General features: G+C 42.6%; 4 protein-coding genes across 6 annotated transcripts; 3 read left to right on the top strand and 1 right to left on the bottom strand.

Annotated features, from left to right (window-relative positions):
* The first annotated feature begins 47 nt into the window (after positions 1-47).
* Positions 48-975, top strand: LOC131879662 (ankyrin repeat domain-containing protein 10-like). Of its 2 annotated transcripts, none has more exons than XM_059226029.1 (3): positions 48-329; positions 404-519; positions 599-975. In XM_059226029.1, the coding sequence occupies exons 1-3, from the start codon at positions 127-129 to the stop codon at positions 871-873; spliced, it is 594 nt and encodes a 197-aa protein (XP_059082012.1). In that variant the 5' UTR covers positions 48-126; the 3' UTR covers positions 874-975. The 2 variants fall into 2 exon arrangements, with proteins under 2 accessions (XP_059082012.1, XP_059082011.1); XM_059226028.1 differs by having other exon boundaries at positions 49-329; positions 593-975.
* Positions 976-4274: 3299 nt separating this feature from the next.
* Positions 4275-8969, top strand: LOC131879661 (uncharacterized). Of its 2 annotated transcripts, none has more exons than XM_059226026.1 (3): positions 4275-4974; positions 5144-5222; positions 8503-8969. In XM_059226026.1, exons 1-3 carry the CDS (start codon positions 4559-4561, stop codon positions 8884-8886), a joined length of 879 nt encoding a protein of 292 aa, XP_059082009.1. In that variant the 5' UTR covers positions 4275-4558; the 3' UTR covers positions 8887-8969. The 2 variants fall into 2 exon arrangements, with proteins under 2 accessions (XP_059082009.1, XP_059082010.1); XM_059226027.1 differs by having other exon boundaries at positions 4278-4968.
* Positions 8950-11879, bottom strand: LOC131879660 (out at first protein homolog). The gene is made up of 6 exons (XM_059226023.1): positions 11840-11879; positions 10808-11052; positions 10099-10203; positions 9829-10025; positions 9566-9754; positions 8950-9225 (listed from the first exon to the last, which is right to left on the bottom strand). The coding sequence occupies exons 1-6, from the start codon at positions 11841-11843 to the stop codon at positions 9087-9089; spliced, it is 879 nt and encodes a 292-aa protein (XP_059082006.1). The 5' UTR covers positions 11844-11879; the 3' UTR covers positions 8950-9086.
* LOC131879657 (phosphatidylinositol-3-phosphatase SAC1-like) lies at positions 11464-13913 on the top strand. Its single transcript, XM_059226020.1, has 4 exons — positions 11464-11723; positions 11954-12098; positions 12234-13533; positions 13605-13913. Exons 1-4 carry the CDS (start codon positions 11623-11625, stop codon positions 13841-13843), a joined length of 1785 nt encoding a protein of 594 aa, XP_059082003.1. The 5' UTR covers positions 11464-11622; the 3' UTR covers positions 13844-13913.
* Positions 13914-13916: the final 3 nt, after the last annotated feature.

Genomic DNA, 13916 nt, shown 5'->3' with positions numbered 1-13916 from the left:
ATTTATCTGAATTATCTCCATTCACATTAAACAAACTTGAGAAACACGAGACACCGGAAAGAGGTTGCGTGGGTAGGCTTTTTTTTATTCCGTTTGCGTTCTTATCGATTAAATATAAATTTCGAAATGGACTCTCATCCGGAAGATGATAATCCGTCCGTCCCCGAAGGTGCACTTCTCCATCGGTTCATTGCAGATGGGAATGACGAGAAACTGATGGAATCTATAGGACGCAAAGTTTGCCTCGAAATTCCAAGTACTTTCGGCCTCACGCCTCTTCAAACCGCCTGCTTTAAGCGAAAACAGCGCATGGTCGATATTCTCTTGGAGTAAATACTCAACACTCTACTATCTTTCAAAACCCTTTATGCATGCTTCGAATGCAATGTGTTGTTTGTTCCAGGTCTGGGGCTTTGGTTAACGCCAAAAGTTTGTTCACAGGCAAAACAGCTGCTCATATTGCAGCCTTTGTCGGGGACGTAACAGTCCTGGAAATTCTTACTAATTACGGCGCTCAAGGTACAATCATCTCCCATTTCAATCATTGTTCAGGCAGCTTCCAGCTGCCTAGTTTTTGACTAAATTAATGCAGTTACAGATACGGACCACATCGGAAATAACATTCTTCATGAGGCCGTTTTGGGTGGTCATGTAAAAATGATTGCTCATATTATGAAAGTGGCTCCGCGATTAGCATTGGGAGCAAACCGGGCTCTGCGAACTCCGATCCACCAAGCTGCATTTAACAATTCCTCCCTTGAAGTTGTCGAGTTGGTGTGCGCCAAGGGTTTGGACTACCGCAAACTTCAAGATGCCAATGGAAGAACCTCGCATGATTTGGCCAATCTTCACAGCACCACGAAATGGATTTGATCTTTCATCAATAGGGGGTGAAAATTGTTTTTGTTTTTTTGACTCACTAAAATCGCATTGGGAAAAATAAAATAAAAAAAAGAATGGAAAGTTGATGATCTCATTATAGAACAACCGTTGTATAACAATTGTCTAAAGTGAAAGGTGAGTACCAATGGCATTTCAAACTAACTGAAAGGACTCCCAAGGTATTTCAGAACATAATCTTGGAAAAATCTGTACGGCCGGAGTTTGGAAGTAATCTCCATTTGTCCATGTTTTTAATGCAGTCGGTCTAAGACACTTATTGTCAGTTTTGGATAGACGGGCACATTTTTCATTATATTGATAAGTATCTGAAAATAAAACCCGACACTTCTTGATAACAAGAAAAAAAACATCAAAACCATCACGTTGGTTTTTTTCATCGCAATCACAGTTCTACTTCAAAAGGTAGAATCTCATCCAAAATCAACTTTCGCAACCTTCACAATTTAACCATGTCTGCACTGTTTTACGCCAATCTCAGGTAATATTTTACAGTCTGCAAACAGCCAAAATAAAACATGTGTTTGATCAATGTGAAGCACAGAGAAAGTCTGAAAAGAAAGGTTTCCATTTTTGAATAATATCGCCCGTCCTTCCACCTCGTTTCCAAGTCGCTCGTAAACGGAGATAGTGATTTTGCGCTCGCACGAGTCCTTAACAATCCTTCGGTTTCTTTTCCTGCCATTTTCTGTCCCAAAAGACGAATAAACAAGATTCTAAACCCGAAACCACCGATCTGAAATCATACTATCATCTTAGATCACGAGGAGATGTGTATCATTGTTTGAGTTGTTGTAACCGCTTGAATTGCTCAACGAGTACTTTGTTCGGAACCAATCAAAACATGTATGGTTCACTTCGCTTGTTCTTTGAACAGGTATATTACCAAGTCAAATGAGTGTGATCTCAACGCAAACAACGTCATTCCTCTTCAACCTTTTTTTATCGAGAATTCTTCACGTTTTGTCTCGCGTACGTTCAATACTCGAATCGCCACATTCTCCATTCCCAACGCCTTATTCAGTTCTATTCGATTGTGTTCCTGTCCCTAGCACCGTAGGCTCACAAAAACTGTCTCTAATTCTCGAGTTATAAAAGGTAAGCATCCTGGCGGCGAGGATCCTCTCCCCCTATGACTGGCCTCTAAACCCGAGGGGTAAGATTATCGGGCGGTTTTCAGGGCCATCCGAGTTGTTACGTACGTACTTCTAGAGCTCTACGTACGTCAGTACGTCCTTACGTACATCCACCCTGACTCCCAAAGTTGAAAGGTTCAGTGCGTTCTGAGCTCACTTTGTACGTGGTACCTATACAACAATCCTACGCATAAATGCCAGTAGGATTGTGAACGGTGTAGTATGCACCACATGCTCCCTAGGAATGATGCCCAACGCCAATCAGGCCCTCAGAGCAGAAGTTGGAAAGACGATATAGGGATATTGTTGATGCACCAAAACAACCAAAACACAAAGGGATCACCGTGGAAAGTAATGTTGTACTTGGGACTCCGTGAGATTGACTTTATAAGTCATTGGCATTGCTTGACTTGGCATTGGGGCGAAATATCAAATGTGACGACAGTCTACCACGAGATCCATACTAGCGTCAAACTAGGTTATGGTTTGCCTTGGATGAATGAAAAAGATGAGAAGTGGCTGGCACGATACGAAGTTGTCCTGTGTGGTAGTGAACTTGATTACCGATGAAACTGGTTTTGATCATCAAGATGGCGTTTGACACAAATGTGGGATCCAAATATCTTCTAACATAAAAGGGGAATACTTTGGTTTCTCCATGGATGAATCGAGAAGATGTGAATGATTGTTCGTATGGTTAAGGTATGGTTCCAGATAAAGCCAGACAACTGGATTGAATTGTAGTCATTTTTTTACGGCAAGCATCCAACACTTGCTTGGCCATCTCTTCATTGGCAAAACCGCCTCCTCCACTCACTTTGTCGAGCCTGCCGCACGTACTGCTACTTTACACTCAAGATCCGACAGAACAAACGCAAGCAAGTTTAAAGCTCTTTCTACCCAATGGTATGGACTACAGTAGAGAACCTATTGGGTCCTATTTTTAGCAAAAACTTTTTTCATTTTCTATCACTTATCTGTGCAAAGCTTAAGGAGAAAACGAATGGATAACGAAAGGGAATGGTCGGAGGCAAAAAAAAACCAAAACATACTGTTTTTTTCTTTAATTTTTTCAGCATCAGTTTTTTCTTCAACATATGGAGACCTCAAATATAGAGACAATCCAGCATTTCATATCATGAAGCAACATGGCTTTTCTGATGCGATGTGGTTGATGGTTGGTGGAACATTTGGGTTACATGAGTTATTTACATAATCATAAACCATTGAAATATGTAATGGGGCCCTGAGATCGAGTTCAATTCAAAGGAAGAGGTTGCTGTCTCCTTCAAATGAAACCTTCAATTTTGAGCGTAAATAAAAGACAAAAAAAGTGTTGCGTTTGCAAAGTTCAATAAATAAAATAATCAATGTACAACACAATCATGTACATAGGCGTCCATTTTTTTTGCACATTTCTCTATCTTATGTATGCACTTAATTTAGTCGTTTTTGCGGACTTCCTTACCGCTACTGGGAATGGAAGTCCCACGGACGAAAAAACTTAATCCAGCCTTGAATACAGGGTTGATAAGGAATTTTGATCAAAATATTGTCCAAATTTAGCTTAAAGCAGGCTACTGGATCAACGCCTACATATTCCCTAAGAATATTTGAGGGGACTAAATTGAACAATGAAGGAGCCCGAGAACGAAGAGAGTAGGACTTCATTGTTCTAATTAGCTGAGATTCACGAAGGTGTCCTCAAAACGTACGTTAAGCCTCTACGGTCACTACAATAGACCCTAAACGTCGTTCCAAAGAAAAATAAAACTTCGAAAATTTCCACTTCAGAAAAGGGTGAAAGATTGACGACACTAGATTAGCGAGCAAATACGATGTTTTCTGCTTGTTAAGATGATTAAAACATAACCGGGTGGCGGCAAATATCCATCTTACATTTGGAGTGAGCTTTAGAATAGGGGTTTGTCACAGTCGTTCAGTTGAGCTAAAACTTGAAATACTTGGTAGTAGCTTTAGATTGTGAAACAGACTTAGTTTCCAGCAACATGGGGCATGTTTTTCTTGGAGAAGAACTTCTAGCATTAATTCGAATCACATATGACAATTCTCAACCATAACGTCCCCGACCAGATTCTAATAGCTTATGGATACGGAAAATGCTTGTAGTGGGTTAATTATGTTGAAAGAAAAACATATCTAGGGCGTTTTAAAACTCAACTCACGTTATCGGCATGAACAGGACTTTGGCACATCAAGTGCTTCGTACCTCATATCCACACACTCACACTCACGCACACACGTACATGAACATTTACGTTGGATGGGATTGAAGCGGGCGGGAAGACAACGGACTAGGGGTTATTTCGGTCGTTGTTGCCTGCCAAACTCAGTCTCATTCAGGTTGTAGAAGAAGTTGGACCATCCAAAAACTTCATCGTTATTCTAAGATCCTGAACAGAGCCCGCGTTTAAGTGTAAGAAAACAAGCAGAGATTCTGTTTCGAGCAAAAGCAAGACTTTTGGCGAATCGGATCTGGCTTCAAAAAAAAAACCAAACGAATGAAAATTATCCCGAACATCATTACTTGGTTGAATGTGCATCAACTTGGAACAAATATGAGTGCCAATATCACACCACCACCCAATAGCAGTTTGGGCGTGTCCAGTACGTTGGATGCATTTCATTCAGTGACCTCCACAACAGCCCCTCCGGACACCTTGGTGAAAATATGTCTTTTGTGGACAGTGTTGCATCGGACAGTGTCGTTACCACCCGCATGCAAAGGAGTGATTTCCGAGGACAAAATCAGTGAATTAAGAACCAAAGGCGACTTTGGGAACATGCTTAGTAATATCAATTATGACGAGAAGGCTTCCCGGAAGCTGTTCGAGACCAAGCAAAAAGCCGACCGAGAGCAGTCCATCCGATATCACTACCAATATTCCTCCAGAAGTTTGTCAGTCATTGGGTACGGGTAATAAGAACCAAAGTCGTGACCAATGTGCTCAAACGCCAAGAAACAGCACAATGCCTTCTTGGATTGACACATTTATTACGGCTTGTCCTTGTCATTAAAGTTGAAGGGCGCAACGTCTCACCACTCTCGTATCGATCCTCACTTAGTGTGCTCTTCTACATTTCAGTGTCTTGGGTGGGATCGTTTTAATCTTAATGCTAGTTGCAATGTCGACCTGTATCAAGAACCGGAGACAACTCCTTGTGGTAAGTACAATCACACGACTTTCTTCAAAGAACTTTTACCAATAGGAAACCTCCCAACTGACAAAGCTAATGGGCATAGACAGAGTGACGTCATGAAAACTCCTTCAAAGAGACCAGTCACTAGTCCGAGTTGCCAACCACCCACCCTGCAATGCATAGAGACAATACTGTACGTAGATCTCGAGTCAGCTGTGGTGTGAGCGAAAATGTTGGTATCCAGGCTTCACTTCATTGATTCGATGCCATTTTGGCACTGAAGTTGTTTACGTAAGACAACAACATTTTAATGATGGACGGAAAAGTGCTGGGCATCCAATTCCGCGGGGTTGGCAGGATGTGATTAGAGCGAGACTACTTAAATGCTGCAATGAAAAGAATGGAGAGACCACCAACTCAAATATCACGAGCTCGGCAATTCGAAGAGGATCCCAAGTGTTCAAATCATCTTTCACGAAAACACAGTTGTTGCCCTCAATCACAGACTATTCAGTGTTCAACCATTGGCTAAGAAGCTTTTAGCCACTGAGGGAACAAACTTACCGTAGGATAACTCCACACTCGACTCGAGTGATGGAGCAGAAATAACAAGAAACGAACAAATGGCAACGACCACGAGAAACTAAACAGGCACATGTCTTAGCGCATGTACGAGGGCCCTCTCAACCAAAGCGATCAGTTTTCAAATTTCGATTTGGGAGAAAGTTTGGACTTTGCTTTCAACTTTTTACGAAACTTCAGCGAGTGGGCGACGACCATAATTTTTTTCGAGATTCTTCGTATTTTGGATGTTGTGATCGGGAAACTGAAAAATCTAGATATCATAGTTTTGAGAGCCATGAAAGTCAATGCCCATACTACATACTAATAAGAAATATTGACGAACACTAATCGAAACATTTTTGCATGTTCAAAATTTGCATAAGCGTCACGTGTTCAACGAGCATAAGTATTTTAAGACTTCAACGGGACAACTGTTAGCAATAGAATCCTCAGTCAATGAACGATTTGTCAAACTAAGAACCAACCAAAGCTTTTGAATGTCATCTCTGTAGAAGAGGGATGATGAATTCAAAAAAGGTTCACTTTAAAGCCAAATTTATCCCCTACGTGCACCTAGGTGCTTGCGTTGGCGGATCGTTAAAACGCACAGCTGACCCGAACGGATGCATAAAAGCCAACCTTATCTGATTACTCGTTTTGATGATGGACAATGAGCTCTTCAAACGATTGCTTTATTCCGTCAAGTTTCTTTCCCTTCTCAGTGCTTTATAACGTCTCTTATCAAAGCAAACTTCAAAGGTAATTGATATCTAAAGTTGACTTAACTGTTTATACGGCGTTAAGAAGAAGTTGATGTCGTTTGCTGCCACGTGATTCAAACCAGTTGTGACTGGGAATTTTTGCGACAAATCGTTGATAATCAAGGGTCAATTCACATAGCAATAATAAAGCTTTGCAATGTGACCCAGATCTTATCAGTCTTCTAGAGATATGGATCTCGAACCAAAGCGAAAATTTTGTACACCTTGAACCATTCATCTCATTCAAAACTGGCAATTGAACGATCAAAAGTGTTTGCCAGGTAAATGAACATGGCTAAATTTGGGCTCAAAACCTGGCCTAGAGAACCCGGGAGATGTGGTGAAAGTTAAAAAGTAAAGACAAAGGAAGATTGCAATCTTTGGGTCTTCTTTCGGTTTGCTACTTTTAATAATAGGGCTTTGGTAAAAAAATCCGTGCCGAGATGTTCTATTTGGATTCCATTTCAAATAACGAATTTTTTTTACATGTGCTCAACAAACCAGATTTGAAAGAAACAGCTGAAATCATTGTCAAGACGTTTGGCTTTTTGACTGATGGACCCTCGCAAAAAAACGGTTCTTGTAATGGTTGGAAAAAAAAGCGAGACTTCTCAATGGTTAATTGATTCGTGGCAGAAAATTGGCAACCCTTTGAGGTTGGATTCCTATTGAGGTTGTCGACCAGGTCTTTGAAATTCACTGAGGTTCAAGAAACAATCATTTGTCTGACGAATGTGCAAATTCAATTGCTCCGGTTCGGTTGAACTTTGAGCAACACATGGAAGGTAAACTAAACTTTCAGTATGGAGGCAATTTTTTGACTATTTAAGATCTATTTGGAAAAATGAATCATGAGCAAAATAATCGTGAAGTAACATGCATTACGCATACCGTTCTTGATAAATTGAATACACTGTCTTGAAGGAGAAGCTGGTCAGGAATATCCTTTCAAGTTCAAGAATGGCTACGCAACAAATTGGCCTCATAAATTTTTGCACAAGTCTTGCACCCATTTTCTAATTTGATCGCCTCATTTCCCTAAATCCACTCATTCCAATCCTTAGTTGGTGGCACGTTTGCATGCAAAATGTGAGCTGAAATTTTGTTCATTTAACGAGGGGACGTTACGTCAATTGGGCGTAAATTCCGGGTCTGAAAGGGCTTACTAGTCAAAGTGCCAAGGTCAGAAAGGATGGTTGACTGTCCGGGTGGCCATCAAACAAATCGTTCTTTTTCCTGGTTGCAAAGCAAATAACCAGTTCAACAAACGATACGTTGATTGCGCAATGAGCAGAGATAACCGGGGAGGTTAATCAAATACCAGGTCCAGTTTGATTCATATCATTTTCATTTTAGCCACAATTCGTCCAATCAAGGTGAAAAGCCTTCCCGATTGTCTCCAAGTGTCAGTTAATCACAAGAGATTGTTAAAGGCATTTCAAACTTAACATACTTTGGCCACACTTTTGATCGAATTAGCTGGTGGCGATTGCTGGCCTATTCTTTTCCTCTTCAACCATCTCATGCATGAATTGTGCCACAGTTCTTTTTACGGACTAAAGCTCATTCATTACGTAACCCACGAGCTTCCAAACGTGATTGAAGCCAAAAGGCCTCGTGCATAACAGCACAACACATAAGAATGGCTACAGTCTCCTCCCAGATGGCCTGCGGCACATTTTGACCATTTCAGTCGCTCTGAATTTCACTGGGACGGTATGATTCTAAGGCGACACTTGAGTTCTGGAAGTTTCAACCACTTACCTTGGCTCTTGTCCATTTACTCGCAATAGGTACAACACTTCTATTCCGTTTCTTAGTCATCAGATGCTTCTGGAAGTTAAAAACGTATGTTGTCTCAAGTAAGATCTTGGATTGAATTGCTTAGAAAACGAACGAACGTCGAAACCAAGCCAATGGTTTGTTTCTTGGAAGATGCCAGATTTTATAAAACTACTTCATCTTCATTTTGCTTATAGGACAATGACTCCCCGGGTCACGAGAGGTTTGCCCGCCAAATATTGATCGATCACATCCGCCACTTGAGCTCATCTCGAAGGACCCCTTCGGCATCTGCTCAGAATGACACACCTCCTGCCTACGAAGACGTGGTGAAACCGAGTTCAAGTTCCAGCAATGCAAGTGGTAGCGAACCATCCCCACCTTATCGACTGACTGAGAACGGGAATGGGGACGAGGACGATGATGATGATGATAATAGTCAGCCGCCTTCGTATATCGAGGCTTTGGAACAAAACGTGTCTCAGAATCCGGGAGGAACGAGTGGAGACCACGTGGTTCAAATCGAATTAGGTCAGAGTGACGGTGCATCATCGTTGCAACGACACGCTCAAACTGTATGAAATGTACCGGTGAATGTGTTTATACGAGAGTAAAGAGAATAAAGAACCAAGAATGGCTTTAACTTGGTGCATTAGAAACTGTCTATTTAGTGATAGTTTTATTGGCTTCTTCCAAGTTCTTTAGAAATATTGGATGGGGTGAGGATTGCGGGGAGGAAGGGTGGAAAAGATCAAAGCTCTCGAGATTGTTTATGAATGCACTATTTCGGATCCCAAAGGCAGGAATTTTTGGACTTGACGGGGAAGAAGAAATTTGTGCATTTTCGGCAGGTTCTAATGCCACATCGGTGTTCGCCTTCGCCTTCGCTATTCTTGCAGTATTTCAATGTGCACGGATACCTTTGAAATAGAAAGAATATAGAGAGTTGAGAAAACTAAATAAATGGGGCAACGTAAAGACAATGCAGCCTCCAGGCGAATTCCGTTTGGCATTTCATTGGAGACCGGTTCAATCCGCTACGGAACAAAAGAATTGTAAAAGCCGAACTGGTGAGAAACTGGTTACCCCTTTTTTGAATAGTCATTGTCGCAACTTCTTGAACTGGGCTTACGTCTTGAATTAAATTCCAGCTTTGGTTGGTTCAAACATGATCAAGCAATATTTCTTGGAACATTATTCACCACACTTTCTACGCCCGCATCCGCTTGGAGGGGTCGGCCATTGAGTACAAATGCTTACCAATCAAAGCAAATCTTCAAGTTACAAAGACAAGGGTTCTTTGATGTTTGTGGAAGAACATGACATCGCGACAAAGACACGTGGTCCTCTATGGCAGGTTTGCTTATGGAACTGAAATCGGGTCCGTTGACCGAATCCAGGATATTGAACAGCTCTTGCTCGGATGAAAAAGTGGCAGACTTGGCATCTCTGGGAATGACATGTTCCATTTGAGTATACCCATTCTAAGCTCCAATCGAAACCGACCAAAGTGAAGTTCTTACTTGCAGAACGAAGGCAGATGTGAGGACACGGCTGACTGGCGAATGGCGCTGGAATCGAGAATCAAAGGCGATTCCTGATCAACCTGGCCTCGATCTTCATCCGCCACTCGGATCGTCCATGGGTTCTTCTGACGAAGTTTCATCACAGCCTCAGGTGGGATCATATCCCCCGTGAATGCAGACACGAAACAGAAAGCCTGTTCAAGGACGATCGATTTGTTATCATATTTGCGATCTCGAACATTTCGGCCTTGCAGGCGGGTGCCTTACCTGTGACCGGGGCTCACCCAGGTCCTCTTCCCCCAAAAGGAACACTCTTACCAGCTGAGATTGCATTCGAAAATCGGTCAATTGAGTCACAATGGTGCCATCAGGCTACATCAAAAGGATATCGTTAAGAGCGACCGCATATTCTCGTTAGTTTGAGATTGTTAAATATGCATTGTAATTTGTACATATTTGGCCATGCGGATGGTTAGCAGTAAAACTGGTATTTCGGTATTTTTAACTTTCAATTGCAATGTTTGTGGAAAGTTAAACTTTTGAGGTGCTAAACACGGTCAAAATTGAAAGTCAAACATCGATTTTGGCAATCGTTAGATTTTGCCAATTGCTTGTAAAATGTAATTGATTCGAATTACATGGGCATCCAATGCAATAAGGAAAATGTAACTAATCACAATCACCTGGGAATGTAATTGCAAATGTATCACATTCCTGGCAATAGGTTCTAGCCAGTGTTATACTTTACTTCCCAAGTCATTTCAAGCCATTGCATGCATACATTTTAAAATGTTAACCCTTGAACCAGTGCAGCAATGCGCAAAATTCACATGATGATGGGGGTCTACAAACTCTACATCTCAAGATGATTCTTGGATGTTAGTGCTCAGTCATAACCATCTTTTCATATTTCAATCACAGGCCTCCTACGACCTCAGGGCCCCAAAAAGTAATCATCCCACTCACGTCCACTCACCAATTTAAACTCAATGGTGACCGTGTCCATACTCGAATTGCCCGAGATCACTTGCTCGTAGACATCCCTTTGGAGGATGGATTCCACGTTCTCTTCTTGGCTCTTTTGACCCCCATATTGGACTCGGACCGCCAAATCAGCCCGAGTCAAGCATTTGTCCGGATCAGAACCCAAGAGGTTCAACATGAATAGGAGAATGGGAACCCGAGAATAATTGGTCATGGTGCTTCTGGCGAAGATTGGAGCTAATCATGAAGAGGGTGGGATAATGAATCCAATCCAATCTCTTAAGATAGGTGGATGAGAACATGAAGTTCCGGGAGAAAAATGGTCCACGGATTTGACTAAGGTCTGGTGGGACAAACTGACAGTGATTGGTGTTCCATTTTGGAATGAGCTTTTCTTTGGAACAAGGGTTTAGGTAAATAGATGAAGGGAGAAAGCATTAGGGTCATGAGAAAAACTGAAATATTACACATCATATGTTGGATCAAGATTGAGCTGAAACATGACATGTGAATTCACAGCATGTACTTTGAGTACAAAAAGTCCAAAGAGCCAAGCCAAACACCAGATTTGTGATATGAATGTAATGACTTTTTGTATGGGTGTTGCCTTTCCTCAAATTTGACAACACAACAATTTAGGTTGACATTCCGTTAAAATGCAGAAGGCACAACATAGCATCAGATAACAGATGCATTAATATGATATCATAACATATTGTGTTAGGTCTACGCCCGAAATATCCAAGTGCTGATAAACAATGTAGTCTTTGAGACATACACAGCTCCACCAAGACAAGAGGGTGAAAGATGAATATCTTATATTCAGACCTGATCCTCAATGTCTCACAAGAAAAATTCATGATCGAGTCCACAAGTGAAAATCGGAAAGAAGCCCTGTTTATCGACAGGTAATAACGATACAATTCCACGTGAATACAGTTGATAACCTTTAGTGTACAGGACGGGCGGCGCCAATGATTAGTTGCTCAAATTACCTAACCTAAACTAGGACGCTATTACTTACCCATAAACTCTATGGCCCCAAATTTAAAGATGAGCACTAACAACTCTGGGGTGAAGATTAATAGCTTAATCCCTGCCAGGGTTGCCATAATTTCTATGTTTGGATGAGTTTTAGAGTCACCCATGAGCTCGAAATCAAGGCGATTGCCAGTCAAGTGGAGCGATTGAATTTTACCGAGCGCAAATCCATAGCGGGTCTCTTGGGAATTCTCGAACTGCCCTCGGGGCTTCATCTCCTCATTGCTCGAGGGAGAGACAAGGTCAGCCAACCTAATCTATCAATACGTAAACCCTTTAACCGTACGTAACATGTTCAATCCCCGTTCTCCGCCGAGAATACGAGAATACCCTTTCGAGATTTAGACTGAAAAGCTTTGCACTCACTGTTCCCTCAGATCGGCGAGATCACCCCGGAAAATCATGGCGTGTACCGCATGGTTTCGGCCGAGATCCTCGCCTTTGCCAAGAGCACTAATCATCTATCCAGTGCCCAATTGGAGGCCAATTCCGCGTACTTGTCCATGGTCGAACAAGTCCTGTCCACGCCCGAGTTCTACTTCTCGTATTCCATGGATTTGTCCCATAGCTCGCAAAGACGAGCGACTTTGGGCCCAAACGGCTTGATTCCTTCTGTGATATCCCTGCATAGCAAATGTGATTCCCGATTCGTATGGAACCACTGGCTGCTCAAACGATTTCTGGCCTTGGGCGAGCCTTTCCTTCAGTATTGTGTGCCCATACTCCATGGGGTGATATACATTCGGAAATGCAGCCTAAATGGGAAATACTTCCGATGGGCCATGATCGCTCGGCGATCCAATCGTCGAGCTGGAGTGCGGTATTTCCGGCGGGGCTGCGACGAATGGGGCCAATGTGCCAATTTTGTTGAATCCGAGCAGATTGTGGAGCATTGTGAATCCTGGTCCAGTTATGTCCAAACCCGCGGGTCCATCCCGCTGTTTTGGACCCAGTTACCCAATGTGAAGGATCGGAAACCTACGCCAAAGCTGGAGGCTGAAAAGAAGCACGTGGATGCGTTTAAAAAGCATTTTTTGGAACAACAGGCTTTGTACGGAGGACAGGTTATGCTCAATTTGGTGGACCAGCACAAGGCTGAAGGGGACTTGCAGCGTCACGTCAAGTCCGTGCACGAGACGGCCAACTTGGCCAATGTGCAATACGTGGCCTTTGATTTCCATGCGGAATGTCCCACCATGAATTGGGACAAGCTGTTCAATCTAGTTCGCGATTTGAGCCCTCAACTACTTCAACAGTCGCATTTTTACCAAACCACCTCCGGAGGCGTACTTTCGAGGCAAATTGGAGTGTTTCGCACCAACTGCATTGATTGCTTGGATCGAACCAATGTCGTTCAGTCTCTGATTTTCCGTGAGAACATTCAGTTAGTGCTGATGAAAATGGGCGTTTTGGGCGAAGGCGAGCCCATTCAGAGCTTCCCTCATTTCATAGACATCTTCAATAACGTCATGGCTGACATAGGTGACATCCTGTCCATTCAATATGCCGGAACGGGTGCCTTAAAGACGGATTTTACCCGTACCGGCAAGCGGACCGTTCCGGGCATGCTGAACGACCTGAAGGTCACGGTAAACCGCTACATTAAGAACAACTTTTTCGACGGATTCCGTCAAGACGCCATCGATCTCTTCCTCGGTCGGCATCAATTTAATCCAGGTTCGAGATCAACCCGAAGTAAATTGCGGAAATGACTCATTTTATTCATTTTATTTCATATGTCTTTTCAGGTGCTCCTGACGCAATTGAACCACTTACCACGTACACTCCATTGCACGCCCTATTACCCGTTTGTCTCATTTTGAGCTTGGGCATGTTGCTCCTAACGGCCTTCAGTGGTGGCGATTGGGCGGATCAAGGGACGTGGATTTACCTGGGGTTTTGGTTGGCCGCCATTTGCGGTGTTCTGGCCTTGCTTCGGCGACAAGCCGAAGAGTACGTGAACAAGCCCCGTTTGATCGTTGTGTGATTTCAAAAACTTACTATTGATCGTGTCGTTATTCAGATTTTTAGAATACTTTCACTCCTACAAAAGAGAAGCG

This window comes from Tigriopus californicus, chromosome 4, assembly GCF_007210705.1.
Source record: "Tigriopus californicus strain San Diego chromosome 4, Tcal_SD_v2.1, whole genome shotgun sequence".
Taxonomy (NCBI): domain Eukaryota; kingdom Metazoa; phylum Arthropoda; class Copepoda; order Harpacticoida; family Harpacticidae; genus Tigriopus; species Tigriopus californicus.
The sequence above is the reverse complement of the archived record's forward strand: the minus strand, read 5'-3'. Positions and strand labels throughout refer to the sequence as shown.